The sequence below is a fragment of the Sciurus vulgaris genome, assembly GCF_902686455.1.
Source record: "Sciurus vulgaris genome assembly, chromosome: 8".
NCBI classification, from domain to species: Eukaryota; Metazoa; Chordata; class Mammalia; order Rodentia; family Sciuridae; genus Sciurus; species Sciurus vulgaris.
The window spans coordinates 2,946,543-2,963,342 of record NC_136468.1 but is presented as its reverse complement, the minus strand read 5'-3'; the positions used below and the strand labels follow the sequence as shown (position 1 = coordinate 2,963,342).

Here is a 16,800-nt window from a genome sequence, read left to right as displayed (position 1 = left end):
GGGGCATATAGAGACATCTGGGTGGCCTCCAGGTCTCTGGCCAGTGCTGGGTGTGCAGCAGGTGCTGGAGCATTTGTGCGATCAAACAACAGGGGAGGCAAGGCGTGCTGGGCACACAGGCCCACTTGGATCCTGGCCCTGCACACCCCATGCCCCAGAACTGTGTGCAAATTGCTTGACTCCTAACTTGACCTTGCTTCCTAGATGGCAGCCAACCCTCATCTCCCAGGTGTGAGTGACAATTAAGCAAAATGGAAATGTCAGGCCCTTCCCTGTGGTGCTGGCCCGGCACACGGCTGCAGGCACAGGAGTGACATGGGCAGCAGACCCAGCTTCTCAGCTGACTCTCCATCCACCTTCTTTCTGCTCCACCCTTCACCAAAAGAAATTCCTTTCTCCCAGTTATGGAAGCTAGAAATCCATATGGAGTGTCCTTGGAACCCTGTTCCCGCTGGCAGCTCTGGGGAGGGTCCTTCCTTGCTCCTTCCAGCCCTTGGCAGTCTTTGGTGTTGCGTGGCTAGTAGACTCCTCTCTCCAGCCCTACTGCTGACCTCATGTGGCCTCCTTCCTCCCTTCTCCTCTTCTTATAAGGACACCCATCCTATTCCAGTACGACCTCGTGTTAACTCGCTGTATCTGCCAAGACCCTATTTCCAAATAAGGCCACATTCTGGGGTTTCAGAAAGGACATGGCCTGGGGGGACACTACTTTTTGCCACTGCCATCTGCCATCCCGCACCACTGTCTCCATACCCTGGCACCTGGGCACCTGGCAGCAGGCCACCTCCATTTCCCAAACCCGCCACCAGCCTCGGCCACGCCGCCCTACACAAGCATGACTCAGCTAAACCTGGGATCCTGGTTCCCTGGCCTCCTGGGTGACTCACTCCATAGCACTCCAGCCACCCAATCCTCAGGCCACTCTGGACTTTGCCACTGTCTGCACAGTGCTCGTCCTCTGACACACTCATCCTCCCACCCCTGCCTGACCAGCTCCCCTCCGCAGGCTGCCTTCCAGGAGCACAGCTGAGGTGCTTGGGCCCATTTGCTCCTGGGGATAATAGCAGGCCACTCTTCTGCACCAGGCCCAGCAGCCAGGCTGAAAATCAGCAGACTCACACACGCAGGCTACAGTCCCACCTCACCAAACTGAAACTAAGTTGTTCTCTGACTTTCCAAGAAAGCAGGAGAGACGACAGCCAGGTTTGCCAAACTGGCTGGTTTCAATAAGTTCCCTCTGCCTTGATTCTTATATCCTCTAATCCTTACAAAAGTACCGAGAAGCAATCTGACGTTAACCAGTTATTCCCTTCCTGTTCTGCTTCTCTATCCCTACTTTACAAGGAAAGTAACTTTGAAACGATTTAAAACACTTTGTTCCCTTTTTAAAATTTGTTCTAATTAGTTGTACATGACAGTAGAATGCATTTATACATTTTGATAGATCAAACAAAAATAGAGTGTAATCTGTCATTTTTCTGATTATACATATTGCAGGATCACATGGTCATGCAGTCATACATGTACAGGAGGTAATAATGTCTCTTTCATGCCACTATCCTTCCTTCCCCCAGACCCCTTGCCCTCCCTTCACCCCCCTCTACCTAATATAAAGTGACTCTATTCTTCCCTATTCCCCCGCCTTATTGTGAATTAGCTTCCACATATCAAACATTCAGCCTTTGGCTTTTGGGGATTGGCTTATTTCACTTAGCTTGATATTCTCTACTTCCATCCATGTACCAGCAAATGCCAGAACTTCATTCTTCTTTAAAGCTGAGTAATATTCCATTATATATATGTACCACATTTTCTTTATCCATTTGTCTGTTGAAGGGCATCTAGGTACACTCTCTGTTCTTTGTCTATAAAACCTTCAGCCCTTCTGTCTATAGAACGCATCTCTGCTTGGAGGAGCACTTACTCTTATGGAATGACACATTGCCCAATTCTAGACTAGCAAATAAAGCCAATTAAGATTGCCAAACTAAACTGTCATCATTTTGTCCTTGACTGAACAAAACAAAGTCCCTGCCCTCTTGGAGCCAATACTCAGTGTCCACACGGGAACTCCACATCAGTGCTCCCTGCCCAAGAGGCCCTCTTGCTCTTCGTCCCTCCTCGTCTCCCTCCCTCGACCACCCACCATCATCCTGTGCTCCCTTACCCCCTTGCCCCTCCTATGCTTCACCAGGAAACCCCAGTTCTAGATGCCCCACTCCTGCCTTTTCCATCATCCGGGACAGTGGTACAAAGGAACAGCCATGCCACCTCGCAGGCCAGGCGGGCGCGCGTGGTCACAAACCTCCACCAGGCCCTTCACCGGAGAGACACGCTGCTGCCCACTTCTCTCTGCTGCCTCCCTCCCTCCACCACAGAGCTCTCCCCACACGCGACCCTCACAGCCCGCCTCCACAGCCCTCCTTCTCGGCAGACCTGGTGCCTGCCCGGTGGCCAAGGCCAGCCCTGCTGCATAGCCCTGGCCTGCACGGTGCCCAGCTCCCCTCCGTCCACTCGTGGCAGTTTGGCTGGTCTCCTGGGACTCTCACCAAGGTCCCCGCTGACTACATGCCATGGCCTTTGTCTCGTGTGCCTTGGCCAGCTGCTTCACCTTCCTGTCTCTGAATCCTCCAACCCGGCGTCTTGGGCTCCTCCTCTCTTCTCACCCCAGGTTGGTCGGGCACCCTGATTCTTCATCCTACATTCTCTGCCCCAACCATCTCTGCTCAGTGGCTTCAGCTGCCATCTGCAGTGGTCTCTGTGATTGCTTGCCAACAACCTTCCATGTCAAAGGGCTGTACCAGGTCAATCTCGACTCTTCTACTCTCCTTTCCAGGGACAGACAGGGAGTGGCAGCCTGGCCCCTCAGAAGCAGCTCTGGGCTCCTCCGACTCTCCAGAGTCTGAGGATGTGGAATCCAGCTGCCCAGCAGCTGCTGAGTACCAGGATCAGGGAGGGTGAAGTGGTCAACAACCACAGGTAAACTTGGACCAGTCGCTTCACTGGTTAGAGCTGGGAGACCAGAGGTAACGGGGACATTTTTTTGCCCCAAAGGACTATCCCTGCAAGGCATGCTGGATGCCGTGCCACCGGGCTGACAGGTGGCAGTGTGACTATGTTACGGGTAGAAATCATGTTCCACAGATGAAGAATGGACACCACTAATCTCGAGATAAGCAAGCAGAAGTTTATTAAAGAAGAGGTCAAGGTTCAGATGTGTAAGAGGCTCCAAAGGAGAGCATGGAAGGGTGGGAGTGCCACCAGGTCCCCTGCCATCCCTTCTTTTAAAGGCCCAGGGTGGAAGTTGACTGACCCATGTGTGCACGCTCATGCTGAATTGCAAGGCTGTCTTTTTTCGTAAGAATGGAGTCTTTGGTCCTTTTAGGGACACAGATGTTGCCTGATGTGCTGGAGTGCGGCAACGGCCGAGCGCCTCTCAACAGTGGTCCTGACACTCCTCCTCATCGACCTTGCCATTTCCTACTCTGCCTGTTTCAACTGCACCTGCTGTATCCTTGCACAGCTGCAGCAGCTCCATGGGGACCACCTGGCAGGCACCCTTTCCGCTGCCCCACTCTTCCCTTCCCCTCATGCAGGCTCAGCAAGTAAGCTTGCACACCCCAGCATGAGGAATATTGCACTGCTGTTAAAAACGATGGCATGGTCATTGCATACCTGCCTGGATGGCTAGAATCAAAAGGTCATATAACAAGTGTTGGCGAGGATGCAGAGAAATCAGAGCTACTGGTGGGATGTGAAACGATGCCACTGCTTGAGAAAATCAAGCAGCCCCTCATATGATCACACATGGTTTCCAAGAGACCCCGCAATTCCTATCATTCTACCCGAGAGGAATGAAATGCACACACACAACTTGTGCACACCTGCTTATGGCAGCATTATTTATAACAGCCAGAAAGCGAAACAACCTAGACATCCACCAGATGCTGAGTAGGTAAGCAGATGTGGTGTATCTGCACGGTGGAACACTATTTACCCCTAAGATGGAATAAAGTGCTAACACATGCTGCCACATGGTGCATCCTGAAAACAATGTGCTCAAAGCTGATCACAAAGACCATGTATAATAGGACCCCATTCAGGTGACAGTCCAGGACAGGAAACCCAGAGAGGCAGAAAGTAGGCAAGTGTGACCTGAGGCTGGAGGTAGAGGTGCAGGGGCAGCAGTGACTCTGGTGATGGCTGCACACATCTACGGATGAAGTAAAAATTGCTGAACTGTCACCTTAGCTGGAGGAGTTGGGCTGTATGTGAATTGGATTTCAATCAGATTGTCAAAAATGATGCCGTCCTCTACACTGATGGACTCCGAGGGGTTTGTGGCCACTTAAGAACTAGTGTCACCACATCTGAAGTACCATATGTTCCCATTTTTTTAAAAAACACACACATTTATACATAGGAAAAAATATCTGGGGATACATTCCTACCTCCAAATGTTAATAGGTGGTAGAACTATTAATGATTCTTTTAAAAAATATTCTTTCCACATTTCCTAAATGTTTAAAAACGAATGTGATACTTTTACATTAAAAATAACATATTAGTCATCTACCTAATTTTAATTGTGCTATAAATGAATATCAACATCATAGGGTGAAAAGTGGCAGGAGAGCAAATTGCTCACTGCAGGCTCTGCATGGTAGTCAAGGGGCCATTCTGCCAGCCTGCAGTCCCTTGGCACGTGGGGAAATGTACGCAAGTCAGCGGTCTCCCTTGACTCCATGATTGCTCTTTACCCACCAAGCTGTGGGTCTGGTATGCTGCTTACCAGGCTGCTTTCCAGGGATTCGTGGAGAAGGGATGGCAAGGTGGTTGTCCATCAACAAAGTGAGTTCCCCAGGAGAAGCAGCACATCAGTGAAGATTAACGCAAAGTGATGCCATAAGAACTGCAGGGTACCATCATGAACACATTTCCCCAAGTGCTCAACACAGAGGGACTGATGGCTGGGCAGCGTGGCCCCTCATCTTCCAAGCAGAGTTTGCATTTAGTAGAGAAACTAAATCACTGTAACACTCCGAGACAGTGAACTTCAGACTGAGGGTTTGAATAAGGTTTCTGATGGTGAGGTTGGGTCTCCACAACAGATCCAAACTCTTCCACTGTCATTAACCTACATGGCCTTCATTCATGAGTGCACACTGACACACTCAGCCTAAGATTAGGAGCCCCAACAGCCCTTGAAGGGTCCCACGGAAACTGCTCCCAGGTATCACTCCGCAATGCTGAAGGGCATTTTGGTCTGCGCATTGGGGCAGTCACAAGGTCTAGGGCCCTAGGAGGTCCCAGAGTTCAGGTCCTGGGCTCATGTAGTCCAGGTACAGATGAGAGTAGGGTCAAGGGACCAGGAGGCTGGGCGGTATCAACACGGATGTGGGTAGGCTGGTCTGCAGCAGGGCAGTTGGCTGAAGGACTGGACGGCCCCTTTCTGCACTGGAGACAAGCAACACAGAAACCCATAAAATCTGTCCTAAGCTGTACACCTGAACCTAAGTGATGTTACAAAGGAAAGAAGCGTCTGGATTGTTACTGGGACAACCTGCGCCGCCAGGCAGAACGGCATGAGCAAAAAGGAGCTCCAGGTGCGTCTTAGAACCCTGTGATGTGAGGAGCCTGCGTGGCAGTTGGGAGGTAGGCTGGGAGCTTTCCTCTGCTCACTGAGCCTCACTGACCTGAATAAACCAGCTACAGGAAGCCGCCCGGCTGGGAACAGCTTCCCGGTCCGCGGTGCCTGCTGATGGAGTCTGTGCCATGCCTCAGGGCGAGGCTGTAGTGCCCGCGCACCTCCGCAGGTGAGCAGCACGGTTCACCGCGGCTTTTCTCAGCACGCGTCTAAGGGCCGGCAGCTGCGGGCGGGGTGGGGAGAAGGCACCAGCTCCTAGCGGTGTAAAAGGAGCGCTCTCGCGCTGCACTTCGGCCGCAGAGGTGCACGGTTTCACCAGTGTCCCATCAGGGGGCAGCCGGGCAGCTTTCCATATTTTGCTATTTAAAAGGTTCCAATATTGCTGTCAATACAAACGGCGCTTAAGTCAGCGCAAGAACGTGCGTACACAACCTTCGGGCCCAAGCAGGGGGCCGGCGCGGCGTCGCCCGCGCTCCCTCCCGCGGGGCCGCGCTCCTGGCCGAGCGCGCGTGCCGGACGCGGGTCGCGGTGGCGTGTGCGCACGTCATATGGGCCGCCCTCCTCCCATTGGCTGCGGCCGCCTCACCAGACCCAGTGCGGACGGGCACGCGGGCGGGGCGGGGCCAGACGCGGCCACGCCCCTGGGCGGTGCGGGCGGGCGGCGGGTAGGCCGGGCCGGGTCACGTGGCGCGGGGCCGCGGCCCGCCTTATAAGCCGAGCGTCCGCCCGGCGCCGCGGCCGCACTTGGGCCGTCCCGGGCGCGCCGCCACCTCCGTCGCTGCCCCGCCTTCGCTCGCCGGTCGCGGCGGGCGCCCCTCGCAGGTCCGCGGGCCGGGGGCGCGGGGCGCGGGGCGCGGGGCCGGGGCGGGCGGGCTCCGCGCGGGGGTGCCGGCGGGGCGGGGCCGGGCGGGGGGCGCGAGGCGGGCGGGCGGGGGGCCGCGGCCGGCCCTTTGTCTCCCGGAGGCGAGCGCGGCGGTGACTTTTGCGCGCCCTTCCTGCAGGAGCCCTCCGCTCGGCGGGCACCGATGCCCAGGCTGCACGACCACTTCTGGAGCTGCCCCTGCGCCGGCGCCGCGAGGCACCCGAGCCCCCCGAGAGCCCGCGCCGCGAAGCCGGCCGCCGAGCCAGGAGACATGAGCGCCGCCGCGGCCCAGGCCGCGGGCGCAGACCCCTCGCCAAGGGGCCCGCGGGCCGGGGCGAGCGGCCGCGCCAGCAGCTGGCACCATGACCTGGTGCAGAGGAGCCTCGTGCTCTTCTCGGTCGGGGTCGTGCTGGCCCTGGTGCTCAACCTGCTGCAGATCCAGAGGAATGTCACTCTCTTCCCTGACGAAGTGATTGCCACCATCTTCTCCTCCGCCTGGTGGGTGCCCCCGTGTTGCGGGACGGCGGCGGGTGAGTGCCCTTCTTGTTCTTGTGAAGAGGAACTGGAGATGTCCCTTCTGTCAGAGTGACTTGGGGCCTTAAGGAGCGTTTATTTAAAAATGGATCCGTCCACAGATAAAAACTGGGCATCCTGTGTTGAGTTTAGAGAAAGGAAAGGAATCGGAGAGAGTAGGGAGTCTCCGATGGTGGCCAAGCTACAGCTCCGAAGTTTGAGGAAGCGGTGATGGAGATGAGGTCAGAGATAATTGGCTGCTTGAGCAAACGCTGGCCAAGGCAGAGGAGTCCCGTCCCTCTAGTGCCCAGGCTGACCTGGCGCAGCTGTCACCCAGAGCCACCGCCCCAGGATTGGCCATCCGGAGAACTGGTGAGGCATTGCTGCCAAGCTATTGGCCGCCCCAGCGAACATGCTACCCTGCTGGACAACTGAAAACAAACCCTCACGTGCTCAGGAGGCGGTTGCCAAGGGAGCCGCTTCCCAGCACTTCCTTCTGCAGATGGCCCAGTGCCTGGCCCCAAGCCAAGCCCCCCCCCCCCACCTCAGCTGTATAGCTCTGTAGAGGAAGGACACACGACAAGTCCTCCTTGAGAGTTTAGATTTTAGCACACCTAACCTGGCACAGAGACGTTTTGGAACCCAACACGGGTCAGTTACTGTGAATGGCCATTTTTGTTTTGTTTTTTAGTAAAATTTCTTAGTGATCATTTAGTGGGTTTGTAAAGTGAATGATCGTGACCCAGCCAGTCACTTGACATTCTTCTAGTCATGGAGCATCTGTTTATTGAAGACACCTGCAAATGCTTTCTGCAGCCTCACTCTGCAAGCTGTTGAACTATGAAAGTGAGCAGAGCCAGCCCTGTCCCGAGGCAGTGGGGAAAACAGACTTGCTCTGAGTAACTCAGTACAGCGGGAGCAGCGAGCAGCATCGTATTTGCTTTGTAGCTGACTTTTATTGATAGCTTCCATAGGCTTTATATGCTATGACTCCATTTTACAGATGTGGAAACTGAGTCAGTTCAGTATAATACCAGTGTATTAGCTGCCACAGCTGTTGAGACCTCTGCTCCAAAGGCGCACCTTGAAATGTGCCTTGTGATGGAGCTGTTTGTTCCAGCAAGGAGGGTCCTGCCGAGTCCGTCTTTTTCCAGAAAGGTGGGACCCTGCTGTTCTTTAAATGTTTTCAGGTAGTGGCTATCTGATTGAAAATTCTTTTTGAAGATTTCCATTTTCCATATACATTTGACTAGTAGTTTCTTTGAACCAAAAGGATTCATTTTGGATCTTCAAAGTGAAATATTTAGTGTATTTGTAATTGAATTTTGAAGAATTCCAGGAATATCTGAAATGGTTTCTTATGCTCTTATCTGAATGTTTAGTTAAACCTGCATCTCTTCACTGTGAAGAGCCTAAAAGCCCGAGGTGTTTGTGTCAAAGTGAAATGACAACCTGTCTCTTGAGGTCTTGTGCCTGGATGCAGCCTACACGTGACTCTCATGTCGCACGGCGCCACTCTGGTAGACCCGGTCCTGCTCGGATCGCAGGGAATCTTTTCGTCCCACACCTTGGTGCTCTCTGTGTCTTCTCTTCTGGATGGCAAACCTTCCCATCGCCCAGATGCTTTTTAGGGTTCTGCACCTGCCAGGCTCAGGGATCTCTTCCTGCTCTGCCCTCGAGTTACATAATCCTCATCATTTCACACATGAGAAAACAAACATGAGGAGCCACGTCCATTCCAAGGCCAAGTGGGATTGGCAGCTGAGTTTCCTCTTCCTGGGCCTGTCCTTTCCACAACATAGGACTTGAGCTCATAGGACCAAAAGAGCCAGCGAGGGATGGCCTTGGGTTCACAGGAGTGCTCAGTCTCTTAAGAGTAACCGCAAGAGCCCCTTAAAACTCAAGTCCAAAGTCCACTGTCCCTTCATGGGACCCAGACCCGCAGAGTCAGCTCAGCAAAAATATGAGTGCCTGTCAAGGGCCCAGCTCCAGTGTGGGTGGCAGCAGCAGTGTCAGGCTGTGTTGTGACTTGGGGCCACAGGTGCTCATGGATGCTCACCTCCCCATTATAAAGTGAAGGTGGGTTGTGGCCATTTCAGTTTTTGTGCTTGAGGCAAACTTAGTGTTAGATACTACAAAATTAAATATTAATGTGGATGATTTAATCCTGTGCTTTTGATTCATTTCCAGGTTTACTGGGATGTGTTTAACTCACCCAATAGCAGTGGTTCTTATTTTATTTATTAATTTATTTTTTACTTTTCAAAATCATGTGATTTAGGTGGAAGGTACTCAAAGAACAATAATGTAAAAGTAGCAGGTTACGACTCACAAACTTTCTAGAAAAGGGAGTGTTAATATGCCCCCGTGGAAGCCCTTATCTTCAGCTGCATGCTCTTTCTGTCCACAGCGGTTGTCGGCTTGCTCTACCCTTGTATCGACAGTCACCTGGGAGAGCCCCACAAGTTCAAGAGAGAGTGGGCGAGCGTCATGCGCTGCATTGCCGTCTTCGTTGGCATCAACCACGCCAGTGCTGTATCCTTTAGTCCACGCTCGTGTCTGAAGCGTCCTCGGGGCTGTGTCAAAGTGCATCACAACTTGTATTGAGTGTTTAGTATCTAATGTCTCATCCAAGTATTTTACTTTAAAGCGTATCACTTAGTTCACACTTACTGGGACTTCTAAGGTGCAGTTCCTAGCATCCTTTGTAGTTCATTTCAGAAAACAGTTGACATAATACCAGAAGCAGGATGGACTGCGAGGTATGGTGGCCTCACCTGTAATCCCAGTGGTTTGGGAAGCTGAGGCAGGAGGATCACAGGTTTGAAGCAAGGCTCAGCAACTTATTGAGACCCTGTCTCAATAAAAAATAAAAAGCACTGGGGAATGTGTCTCACTGGTTAAGTGTCCTAAAAAAAAGCAGCAGAATGGGTTGACTTACCCACTTTTCTCAGCAGTTATGGTTTAGCTCCTAAGAGTTCATTTTATAAATTCATTTTACGTCTCCCTTGTGTCCTTCCAGCAGGAGATGTGATTCCATGGCAGAGAAGACTGGCCCCAGGGTATAGCTGTTGACTCCACATCTCACCAGGAGGTGTCTGAGTTTGCCCCTCTACCCACAGAAGGCCAAGGACAGTAGTGGAAGGCCCTGGTCTCTGGCATGCACACATGTGCTGTGTGTATTTTTAAGGAAGGCAGTCCGAAGTGTACCAGAGAGCCCTCAAAAGATTGAGGGTTTCTTTAGAGCCAGTTGGAGGGTGTGATTGATTTTTAGGATTGCAGATCCTTACATCTGTTTTCCCCCTATGTTAATGGTATATATGAGAGCTCTGGTTAATCGGGTGACAAGCACACTATAGCAGACTGGAGCCTGTTGAGTGGGGTGCCATACTGATTAGATGTCATAATGTGGACAAGGAGGCCAGGCCTGTCACTTCAGACTGCTGGAAGGGAGAGAAGGGGAATCATGGGTGACTTCATAGCAAAAGGCTGGCTAGTGGCCAAAATACTGCCAGAACTCCATGCACGGCTTTCAGGAAGTTGACTGCGTGTGCGTGTGTGTGTTTTGTTGGGATCAAACCCACGTCCTTGAACGTGCTAGGCAAGCAGCTACCACTGAGCCACATTCCAATCCCACAAAGCTCCTCCTCAAAGCTCGGTTTTGCATTGGTGATCCCGCAGAAGTTCAGGGTTTGCTGGCTCGGCAGTTGTCATGAATGGTGAAGTGTTAATCGGATGATAATACAAACCTGCACATCATTCCTATGGTTTCTGATCTTATGAAAAGTTATTAAACTTTCCCTTAACTTGTGTCACCAGAAATTGGATTTTGCCAATAATGTCCAGCTGTCCCTGACCTTGGCAGCTTTGTCCCTGGGCCTCTGGTGGACATTTGATCGTTCCAGAAGCGGCCTGGGCCTGGGGATCACTATAGCCTTTCTAGCGACTCTGATCACTCAGTTTCTCGTGTATAACGGTGTCTACCAGTGAGTGCACGTCTTCAGGTCACTCGTCTTGGGTAGAGGGACCCATGATATTTAGATATTTTGTTTTATTTGGCTTTTGAACTAAATTACAGATTTAGATTTGAAATTCTCAAAACACAGCTTACTCTCAGCTCACATATTAAAAGCGCACCATCCGTAACTTCACGTAAGAAAAATCAAGTCATAGCAGCAAAGCCCGTCGTTCCAGTATTGGCAGTTGGCAGCGTTTTTGGCATCTCGTATACTGTCACTGAAGAGCTTTGGCCTGGAACTGCACCAGGTGAAATTGACTGAGGTGTTTTTTCTCTTCAGGTACACATCCCCAGATTTCCTCTATATTCGCTCGTGGCTCCCATGTATATTTTTCTCAGGAGGCGTCACCGTGGGAAACATAGGACGACAGTTGGCTATGGTAAGTTTCCCTGACACTGGTGTCTTAGCTGGGTGGAATTGCTGTGTGTGGTCCATTGTAGTTTGTGCTGATACGGATCTGATTCAGATTCAGTAGCATCAGTGACTGGGAAGAGCATCTGTGAGGGAGGAAAGGGTACTGAGCGTTCCTCCCTGAGCACAGGACCTGTGCATCCTGATGTGGTGGTTGTGCTGGAAGGAGCCATGAGTCCTGGGCAGCCCTTTGCCCTGTGCGTGTGCAGACCCGCAGGCGTCCTGGGCCAGGCAGACACTGCCCTTCCAGGGACTTGTGGACCTGGGCCCAAGATGGGGTCACTCGGCAAGAGGCTCGTGGCTTGATTACCCCACGGGTGAGCTGTCCCGCCTGCTCTCCAGGAAGAGCAGGGAGCGCCACAGAGAGCACCTCCCAAGAGCTGGAAAGGCACATGGTTTCAGGGGTGATCTTAGCAGTCATCTTCAATAGGCACAAGTCGGCATTTGAACTCCTCAACTAAAATAAAGTAAATGTGGACATGTAAATGTTGTTTCAAGATGACTTTTGACTCAAATAAAGTGAATTGAAAAAAAGCAGCTAGAGCCCTTGCTCTCAGAGATAAACTCTGGGGCTTTCTCAGAAAACTTATCTTGGTGCTTCATGCTATTTTTAAAATGGTACGTTCACTTGCATGAGCTGATGGCCATTCATGAAGAGCTGAATAGAACTTGCAGTGTTCCACTGGCTTCTGAATCTAAAACGTCTCTCTTCTGCCCTGGTAATTCTTCACAGAGCTGCCAAAACAAAAAAGACTACATTGAAAAAGCTGTTTCTCATGTCCCCTCATGGACAGTCAAAGGAAAAAAGGACTGTGTGTCACGTGGAAGTAGCGAGCCCCTTCCTTCACGTTCCGCGCCTGCTCCCCGGTGCAGCCCCTTAGCTTGAGAGCGGTGAGGCCACTTGTAATTGCCTGCTGTTTGGAGATGTATTTCAGTAGTCTTGGCAGGCTCAGCCAGGCTGTCTAGCAGCTGAACAGTAGTCACAGGGGCGGCGGCTGCTTCTGGAGGACACCCTGGTGCCACACTTGATGGTGAAGTCTTCGAGTCAGTTCTAGCAAGTAGAGCAGAAATTTCAGTGTGTACCTGTCTTAAACTTCTAGAAACAGGAAATGTCTTCAAAGAGTCGCTAAACCCTCAGTTTTGAAGGTGGTCTCACTGAGTGATCCTTGCAGCAGGCCTCCTATGTGTTTCTTGGTTCTCTGAAACGCCGTCTTGTTCTTACTGGGTTCCCTCCCTCCACAAGAGCGCTGGCTCCCTGCAGGGACAGCCTTGCCAGCCGCTCTCGAGCTCTGTGCTCGCCACGGGCTAGTCGTTTCTTCCTGTAGTCTTTTTGTTGTTTTCCCTACAAACCATTGTCCTTGGTGTCCAAAAATATAGCTGAAGCGTTTGTCCTCAGCCCATATGTTTGAAGGAAAGCAAGTGTCAACTTGGAGTCCTTGCTTGCTGTTTGCACTTTGGTCTTTTCTCAGGGGTGAGGCCCACTGCTGCCTGTTGTCTGTTCGGGCACCCTGCCCGGGCGCCTCCCCTCAGCCACCTGTGGGTCCAGGTTCCCCTTCCTGTCCTGGGTGACCTGGCCTTGCTGTGCATCATGAGAGCTATGGCTGCTCTCACACACATTGAGCAAGCACGTGCTGTGTGAGGGGTGGTGTGCATTTTCCTGGTGCACTGACTGAGCCCTTGACACTCAGTACTTTGAAGTAGAGATTGTTATTAGCCCATTTTAAATTGGCAACTCAAACCCCCCGGTGGACTTGAGCCACGTTTCTCACTAGCATATCAAATGCTGTTTTTTTTTGTTTGTTTTTGTTTTTTGGGAGGGGGGATACACTAGGGATTGAACTTGGGGGCACTCGACTACTGAGCCACATCCCTAGCCCTATTCTTTATTTTTTATTTAGAGACAGGGTCTCACTGAGTTGCTTAGCACCCAAATGCTCTTTTTACCTACAACTCAAGACTGTCATTCATCCTCCAAATAGGTTTTAAAAATCTGTTGGTGGTCTGGATACTGTGTTGCCATTTAAAACACTAGGCAGTGCTGATGAAGTCCTTTCAGGGTCTGTCTGGCTGCTTGCCGTCTTCTCTGTAGTCCCCTGTTCTTATACTAGTGCCAGACCTAACTTTGGTCTCTTGGAGACCGTGGATTCTGAATTGTTCCCCATTGCTTATCAGTGCGTTGGCAGGTGGCAGAATGTGATGGCAGGTCATTTCCAGGCTATTGTCAAGAACTTGCCCTCACTTTTCTCTCGGTTGAAATTCATTTAGAACCTTCCTCCTGTCTATGTTGGTAGTGTTTTCAAATCACCATTGCGTTAGAGTTCCTAGAAGGTCTTCCTGTGTGTGGTTGGCTTGCCAAAGTCGGCAGAGTACTTGACCACGGCTCCTGCTGCTGACCTAACTCTTCCTATAAGGCGGCCTCCCAGTGTTCTGGCTGAGAATCCTAACGCTGGCTGCCTTGCTCTCAAGGCGTGGCACCTGCGTGGAGGGGAGGGAGGGAGTCGGGTGGAGGACACGGATGCAGAGCGAGGCAGCGTGCTGAGCCTCCCCTGCCCTGTAGCAGCTCTGTGGCCTCAGGAACGTCGTTAGGCCTCTCTGGGTCTGCTCATCACCAGATGTGGTCCCGTGCTGAGGCTTTACATTTTGCCTGCAAGGGTGATGACGCAGGGGTCTGGTGAGGGTCACGTGGGAAAGGGTGGGGAGATGTCACTTGGTATTCCAAAACCTGACCCGATCAGACGTCTGTACTGCCAGACCGCTGGCAGGGCTGCAGCAGTGCCTCCCTAGCCCAGGTAGGCAAGCTGACCTGATGGGGACAGCCCTTAGTGACACCAAGTCCCACCTTGGGAGCACCTGTTGCTCTACAGTACTGAGCATGCTCGTGCAGACAGTGGCTTGGCCCTGCTCCCTGGGGGGTGCAATGTTTTCCTGAGGCCTCCTGTGGGCCTCTGGCAGCTCCCCTGCCTGGTGGGGAGACCAGCCTGGCTACCAGTAGCAGGTGGGCACAGTTGGCTGTGGCTGGAATCTTTCTCCAAAGAAACTTTTACCTTTCACATTTTAGGACTACTTCATTGACAGGATATTTATACACAGTGCTCAATTTTCTTTTTTTCTTTGTTTTTCCATATAGGGTGTTCCTGAAAAGCCACATAGTGATTGAGCCTTCAAACCCACTGATTCCGAAGAAGCAGCAAGATCTGGGAAGAAAGCTGTGATAGTGGTTGTGATGAAGATGTTTTTTCCTAAATACTCTATTTAGATTGGGCTGAGGACAAATGACTCCTGGAAGCAATGTTCACCTAGTCTAGAATAGCAAACTGGAGACATGACTACTGACCTGGAAGTCTTACCTTGACCCAGCACACCCACATCTGTCTGCTGCGGGGCGTTTCCTAGTGGCTTGTGGGACTCCAGGCTGGGCCGTTTTCCCAAGTATTAGGTTCATTCCTGCTTTAAAAAAAAAGTTGCCATATTTCAAAGCCTTGAGCTTCCCCTTGATTACCCACTGTCAGTTTGTGTCTGTGCCCAAAGGAAACAGGTTGATGGTGCTTGACAGATGAGGTATGATAGAACAGGAATGTTCATCCAGAAGGTTTTAAAATGGGGTTGTGTTTAAGAAAAAGGAAAAAAAAAAAAAAAAAGAAAGAAAAGCAAGGGTAGGGAGGTGGCTGCTGAGTGGCTGGCGCCGGTGGCACCCGGCCTGGCTCGCATCCAGCGCTGCAGTGGCCCACCACGTGGTCACACACCTCCACCTGTCACCAGAAAGTGGATTGTGCTTTTCATTCTGCTGGCAGAACCCCGTGTAGACAATCTTCCTGAGAGCACATGGCAGTGAGAGGGCATGATTCCACATTGTGACATGGGACATGTCACTCTGTTCACCGAGTTGGTCCCCAAACCCGAATCCTCTAGGAGTGAACACCTGTCTGCCACGTATTTCAATCTTAGCCAAAATTGTTTGTGTCTTTGTTACTCCAGAGTAGTGAGAACTGTTCTCCACAGCCCTATGGAACTTGCAATCTGTGATTGCCTTGTGGAAGAGCGCGTCACCCCGCTGCACACGTGGCGTCCTGGATGCTCGGCGATGCTGGAGCACGGTGTGTTCGTGTAGTGGCATAGACCATATCAGACCTGATTTGCAAGTATTGGGTCTCAAACTTCAAGTGCAATGTATATGAAAAACCAATCTGAGCCTTGTATCCTCTTAAATATTTATTTTTTTTAATGTGGGATGTTGGAGAGAAGGGTTCTCCATTCATTTCAGCGCTGCGCTGCCGCCCCGCTCAGCAGCGCTCCCCAGCGCGAAGTCTGTTCACCCAGACCCTCCACTGAGCCCTTGTCCTCTGACATACTCCAGTTTTGTGGGTTTAGTAATTTTTACTTACAAATTTACCTTTTTGTATTTTGCAACCTGAGTGTTTTGGTTTGTTTGAGTTCTGTGGTAGTGAGTGGCTGCAAGAAGCCACAGCAGGAGGGGCGCGGGCTCATGGCCCTGGACGGGCATCTTGGTTTCATTCATGTGCTGATCCTCGTGGGCTTGTTCTGTTTATTTTATTTTGAGGAAAATGGGAGTAAATTCTAGGTTTCTGAAGCTAATTTGTTTTAGAGGAATTTTGTTTAAAAGAAAATGGACCATTCTGAACTTTGGAATGATCCCTTATTTTATGAAAATGAAAACAAATAATTAGTTATGTGAAAACATTTTTCAATGAAGATGTCAGCATTTTATGCAAACCAGAGTTACTAGATGAAAGCAGTAAGTGAATCTTTAAAATATACTTGATCATGCACAAACAAGTATTTTTTCTCTTAAACTGGAAATAAATCTCTTATAAATGATGTAGCCAAAAAATGTGAATCTGAAGAATTTTTTTGCCAATAGTTTATAGCAGATATATTGAACCAAAGTGATTTGAATTTGTAAAAATGTAAAATAGTATGAACACAATTTGCACTATGCCATATTTGAACATCTAGTGAGATTCACATTCATACTGTTTTCAACATTGTGTTCCTTTTGCATTCATTTTTTACTTTTATTAAAGGTTCAAAACCAACTGTTGTATTTATGGGTTTTCTTTTTTTAACAAAGAGAGGGCTTGGTATCTTGTCTAGGTGTTAGAATTTGAAAAATGGAAAACTATTTTATAGCTCTTTAGAGTTTATGGAATTCCAACATAACCTCTGGGAAGCACCCTGCGTCTGCATTTCTCAACCCGCTGTGGTCCCCTCTCTGCTGGTGCCCCCTCTCATGGGGAGCAGATGGGGGTGGCCTGCCACAAGGGCACCTGGCCTGATTCCGGGCTCCTTGCTCCTGGCGGCTTGCTCTTGGATAAGCACAGGTGGGATCA

At 50.9% G+C, this 16,800-nt stretch overlaps 1 protein-coding gene across 4 annotated transcripts; it reads left to right on the top strand.

Annotated features, from left to right (window-relative positions):
• The first annotated feature begins 5,200 nt into the window (after positions 1 to 5,200).
• On the top strand, positions 5,201 to 15,106 carry INSIG1 (insulin induced gene 1). 4 transcript variants are annotated; one of them, XM_079150065.1, is made up of 6 exons: positions 5,361 to 5,606; positions 6,649 to 7,039; positions 9,433 to 9,557; positions 10,842 to 11,008; positions 11,321 to 11,420; positions 14,580 to 15,106. In XM_079150065.1, the coding sequence occupies exons 1-6, from the start codon at positions 5,586 to 5,588 to the stop codon at positions 14,607 to 14,609; spliced, it is 834 nt and encodes a 277-aa protein (XP_079006191.1). In that variant the 5' UTR covers positions 5,361 to 5,585; the 3' UTR covers positions 14,610 to 15,106. The 4 variants fall into 4 exon arrangements, with proteins under 4 accessions (XP_079006194.1, XP_079006191.1, XP_079006193.1 ...); XM_079150067.1 differs by lacking the exon at positions 5,361 to 5,606 and adding an exon at positions 5,710 to 5,816; XM_079150066.1 differs by lacking the exon at positions 5,361 to 5,606 and adding an exon at positions 6,394 to 6,469.
• The last annotated feature ends 1,694 nt before the right edge of the window (positions 15,107 to 16,800 follow it).